This window comes from Etheostoma spectabile, chromosome 21 (genome assembly GCF_008692095.1).
Source record: "Etheostoma spectabile isolate EspeVRDwgs_2016 chromosome 21, UIUC_Espe_1.0, whole genome shotgun sequence".
NCBI classification, from domain to species: domain Eukaryota; kingdom Metazoa; phylum Chordata; class Actinopteri; order Perciformes; family Percidae; genus Etheostoma; species Etheostoma spectabile.
In genome coordinates, this window is record NC_045753.1 from 12,369,063 (window position 1) to 12,374,479 (window position 5,417).

General features: G+C 39.6%; 1 protein-coding gene across 1 annotated transcript in view; it reads right to left on the reverse strand.

The window, feature by feature from the left end:
* Nucleotides 1–5,417, reverse strand: part of sema4gb (sema domain, immunoglobulin domain (Ig), transmembrane domain (TM) and short cytoplasmic domain, (semaphorin) 4Gb) — a 41,186-nt gene that overhangs the window by 15,944 nt on the left and 19,825 nt on the right. Inside the window, exons 6-8 of the mRNA XM_032501734.1 lie at nt 5,323–5,416; nt 4,113–4,226; nt 3,584–3,738 (exon numbers count right to left, since the gene is read on the reverse strand). Of these exons, the coding sequence (XP_032357625.1) occupies nt 3,584–3,738; nt 4,113–4,226; nt 5,323–5,416 (363 nt within the window). The remainder of the gene's footprint in view (nt 1–3,583; nt 3,739–4,112; nt 4,227–5,322; nt 5,417) is intronic.

Below are 5,417 nucleotides of genomic sequence, written 5' to 3' on the forward strand. Positions count from 1 at the left end.
TTCTCCCTAGTCTTGTCTTGTTTTACTTCCTGTCTTGTGTTTTCCCGCCTGTTTGATTGTTCTGCCCCGCCCTGATGTGTTCCAATTGTCCCCCGTTAGTCCTTTTTACCCTTGGATTTAGTCTCTATGTTTCCCTTGTCCTTTGTTGGATTTTTTTTCCTGTTAGTGTGTTTCTGTATGTCGGGTTCTTTTGTATAGCTTTTGCTTATTACATTTTTGAACGCAACTGCTCTCATCTTAACTGCATTTGGGTCTAAGCCTTGCTAATTCCTGACAAACCCTGACAAAATCAATAAAAGACAAGGGAAACACGGAGGCTAAATACATGGATAACAAGGACTAACAAGGGACAGGTGATACAACAGGTGGAACACATCAAGAGGGGCCAGAACAAGAGCAGGAAAACAAGGCGGGGAAACACAAGACAGGAAGTAAAACAAGACAAGTCTAGGGAGAACATGGAGACTTCAAAATAAAACAGGAAACAGAACCTACAGACACTAACAATCATGACAGTTAGTGCCTACTTTAGCACATTTTGCTGTAATTGCATTTTGGTTGCACTGGGAGGAGACGCTGCAAGAAATCTCCACCTGCAAGAGTAATTTAGCACACCTCATTTAGAACAGAGAAAAAAAACAGACTTATTTTCTCTATGTTTGTTGGAATAATAGCCTTTCATTTTTCTTCGTTCATGTCTTTCACAGGAGTATATTGATCATTAAAACGCTCTGCTGCCAGCCTCAGCCTCAGCCTCCCACACAAAAAGGCAAAGTAGCCTAAATCGACATAGCACATAAGTGTGGAACATTAAAACGCCTGCATTAAGAACTCCCATCAATAACACCAACTGAATTTTTGGGAAAAAGTGAAAGACAAAAGACTGCAGACAAATTCACCCACTCTCATTCTTCTCACAGAATTAAACCTCTGCTGATTTGGGGTTGGCAGAGAGGATGCCACTGAGAAAACAGAAGCATCTCTTTTTGTGGAAAGAGCTAAAGGGATGCACTGATAGATTACAATCTATGTCACTCAAAGCATCGTCCGGGTCATCGAGCTGTCATGATGTAAATCCAAGAAGATAAGAGTCAAGAATCCAAGCGTAGTACCGTAGAGATACGCCTTTGGGGAAATTAAGCCAAGACAACTTGATGGAAGCACTTTGAGTCAGACATGAAGTGGATTTCTAAAGGATGTTAAGGATTTGCTTAGATATTGTGTCTGTAGATACTGGTTTCCAATAAAAAGGCTGATTTATCAAAATGACTTTTGTTCTCATACTCTGAGCCAGAAATCTGCACTTCAGTAACACAACTTTCCATTTTTATTCCTATCTATATTCTGAAGGTTTTCACTGAGGGGTTTGTTCATATATCATTCACAGACGGATAAACATTTTTATTACTAAAATCATGGTAAAAATAGATTTGTTTTTTGCTGTTGAGAGTAGTTTCTGATTTATGGAATGATAAAAGAAATTCCCTCTATGACTCTTATATAACAACAAAAAGAAACAAGAAGTTTGAACCTGGCTTTATTTTATGTTCAGATATCTGTTCTGGAAATGTATGCAAATTAATTAGACATTACCTCATTTGCATATCAAAACATAACATTTCAGGCAACTTGTAATACAAAATAATTGTCATAATTCAAGTAATCAACTGGGGAAGTATCATGGTGATATCTATCAGTTCAATCTTAGCCTTTCCACCTGTAGTGTCTTGTCTTTAATAATGATTTGCATTGATTCCTGCTCTTTCTGTTGCTGAAAAGATCTTGTTTCCACGTAATTTACACCCTTCTCTGTGAAAATAGGTCATGGTTGCAGAAGTAGTAGATGCTGTCTGACTGGGTAGTGAGAAACAGAAGAGGACAACTAGTTAGGCAGCTCAAAAACGGCAACTCCTCAGTGGATTGAGGCCAGAGGCTACTGCCGGGGCCATCACCATCTGCAGATCTGCCTCCAACCAGTATGGAGTCTGGATTCTGGATTCCACGGGGCTGAGCTGGGGACCAGCTCGACATCTGCATGTGCTGCCATGGCCTAGTTCAGACTGAGTTATTACACTCTCGACTGCTCGGACAACTCCACAGAGCTGATAAAGAGAGAGGAGCTGAGGAGTCCAAAACGTATTTTCAGAATTGACTTATTTTGGATGTAGAGAGAATCGTGAGGAGATGAACTGTTTAAGAATAAGGGATTTAAAAAAAGTTCAGAAATAACATTACTGTCTAATTGTGAGCATGTGCAATACTGTGTAAAGGTATGTGAAACCATGTGAAGAAAAGACTAATGAATGTGAAAAAAATATCTACACATCTAAACATTTGTATACCTCGCACTGCTACTATGCTACAATGCTACTTAATTATGGTTTCAACAGCTAAATGCATTTTAAAAATCATTAGTTAAGCAGTCTAAGTGAGAACAAAGCTTCTTCCTTAATATTAGATTTTTAATACCACTTCCTCTCGCGCACCAGATGCCAAATATCACGCAAGCATTGTGTCGGTTTTCTAAAGCTCCTGTCATGTCTGAATACATGCAGAATTCACGTACAAATACAACCATGTCTGAATAACAAAAATAATCACTTTAAAGAAGTGATTAAGCCATAAATATTATGTGTCAAAAGAGGCTGTAAATTGTGGAAAAACATCTCCAGAAAGACCCAAAGAAACCTAGAAATTAAGTAATAAATCTTTGGAAATACACATTTAGCTTTCTCCTTGTTAAGTTTAATTTGCTGTGACATTTCATGACAGCAGCTTGCATTGATTGGTTTGGACAATTTAACTCCGGATGCTAAACGATTGCTAAGTGGTTAGTCAATTTGCAGCTTTCACATTCTTTTTTGTTCACATTCTTTTACACAGTCTCACTAAAGGTTGTATGCAACTGCAGGGTTTGATCTTATTTCTGAACGTTTCTTCACCAGCTCAGAGTCTTTTAGACACTTTTTTGATCCCATGAAAAACCTGCAACCGTGATTTCAGCACAACAGCATACTGTGATGGTAATTACTTCACCATGAATGGCTAAAAGACACAACAGGGAGACAAAAAAAGAAAGGCGATGCTGGGCATGCTGTCTAGACCGGGGATACTGATCGCAACTGAAATGAGGTGACAGGGAAAAAAAGAAAGAGGAGGAGTGGAATAGGGGAAGATGGCAATAAAGAGAGGGAGAGGGTTTGCCATTGGAGGTGGAGGTTGGTGGACTTGTAGTTTGCCTGGCAACAGTGTGGCACAGAAAGAACCGCCGTCAGCGAAGAAACCAAGATTAGAGACACCCAACTGCTGCTTCATTCAGCAGTAAGAGGAGAATGGCAGCTGAGACAGAAGAATCGAGAACAGAAAGTCTCCTTCAATCCATTTACATCTGTATCAGTGACGTAAAACATTAAATAATCCCACAATTTTTGCACTTCTAATACTGACTTTTCTTCTCCTTCATTTAAACACTTTCTTTCCATGACCTTGCAGGCACTAAAAATCTTTTTTTTTTTTTATAAACTTTCCAAACCATTAATAGGATTACGGTTAACAGCATCTGGGGTTAGTTGCTCTCTCTGACCTTGCAGACTCGGGCAACCCTGGACACCTTGGTCTGGCTCGGGTAGGCAATCTGCTCCTGGCTTCGCTCCGTGAAGAAAAAGTAAATCTTGTCGTCGTCACCGATAGAGCTGTTGATGCTCTCCTTCAGCAGCACGGAGCCCACGAAATCTGCCTCTGGTACACATACAAACACGACACACACACACACACTTAGATCCACATGTCCAAACACATACCTATTAACAGCCTGGGAAGTGTCTCCTTGGAAACCAAAGATGGAGCTTTTAAGTATGATTGAATTGCCACAACTAAGCCAGTTAAAGCTGCAGTGCAGTGCAATTTTTTTGATGTGATTTTCAATCTCCAAGTCAATCAGTTTGAGCTAAAAATGTACAAAATTGCAAGAATTCCATTTAGTAGTTTACTGCAAGTGGAATTATATAAACCAGTGCCTGCAATGTTTTTTGCGCCGACTTATTTGTTACTTGATGTATATTTTCAGCGATTATCTTCCTTCTTTGACTCGTGTTGGCGTGTGATGTATTTACCCAGGAGCCACCGGGTGGGGGCCTCCTCTGTCCTGAGCGTGGGGAAGGGGAAGTTTCTGCGCACGTCTGGAGAGCTGCGAAACTCGTACTGAGAGGCCGTGAACATCTCACCGTCTGATTAACAAAAAAAGACAGAAGGAAATTTGGCATTCTGAGGTAAATAGGATGTAAATAAAAACAGTTGGCACACTGCAGAGTAAGTAGGCAAACTGACCTATCACTCAATGTGGGTGTAATACTTGGTAAAATAATTCGACACACATCTTAGCATGCTTAAGTTGTTAAAATCTAACCAAGAGAATGTTTGGATGTCTCCCCTGAGTCTTTATTTTAATTAGATTGCCTTATAAAGGACTCAGATGTATTCATGTCTGTCTTAGTACATTCCAATGATAAGCCTAAACTAATATGAGTCTTCAGCAGTCTTAGTTATACAAATCAAGTGAGCATCTTCCTCCTGGCAGTCATTTGTAGGTTTATGTTGGTGTTTTCTCCCAGTAATGAAAATAATTAACTTTATCTATACAACATCTTTCAAGACTAAGTCACTAAGTGCTTTACAAGGCAATCAACTTTAAATTATTTAAAAAAAAAACAGAAATAAAATTTCAGTAAGTATTTCTAGCTAGTCCAAAATGAAATGGCTCAACAAATATCTGATAGATTGCCATGAAGTTTGGTTCAGGCATTCATGTTCCCCTTAAAATGAATTGCAATGACTTTAGTGATACTCTGACTTTTCATACAGCACCATCATCAGCTCAGAACTTTAGTTTATGTGCAAATACTTGCAACACTAATGACATTCCCATCAGGCTCAGATGAACTTTAGGGCTAATTAGAAAACAATGACTCAGATGGTGAACATGCAACATCATGGGCTAAACATCAGCATGTTAGAATTGTAATTGTGAGCATCTAAATTGAGTCCAGTTGCCCTTAACTTAGCCCCTTTGGATATATCCTGACCTGGATGACTGAGATTCTTCACAGACACTTAACATGATGATGTTAGCATTTCATATAGCCTCACAAAACAGCTAGCATGGCTACAGGCTCTTTTTGTTTGAGTAGAGACCAATCATTGTGCCCTAAAGGTCAAGGTCATTTCCTCTTTAGTCTAATAAATGTTAATAATGCCTGCATGCTGCTTTGACTACACCAACATGCTGTATATGGAACAGATGAAATGCTAATTTGGGAGACACACCTACGAGGAGGCCAGTGTATCCCTTTGCTGGGTCATATGGACACCTGTCTCTGCCCTCCTCAAAGCCGGAGGAGAATCTGAACCGCTCTGCATCC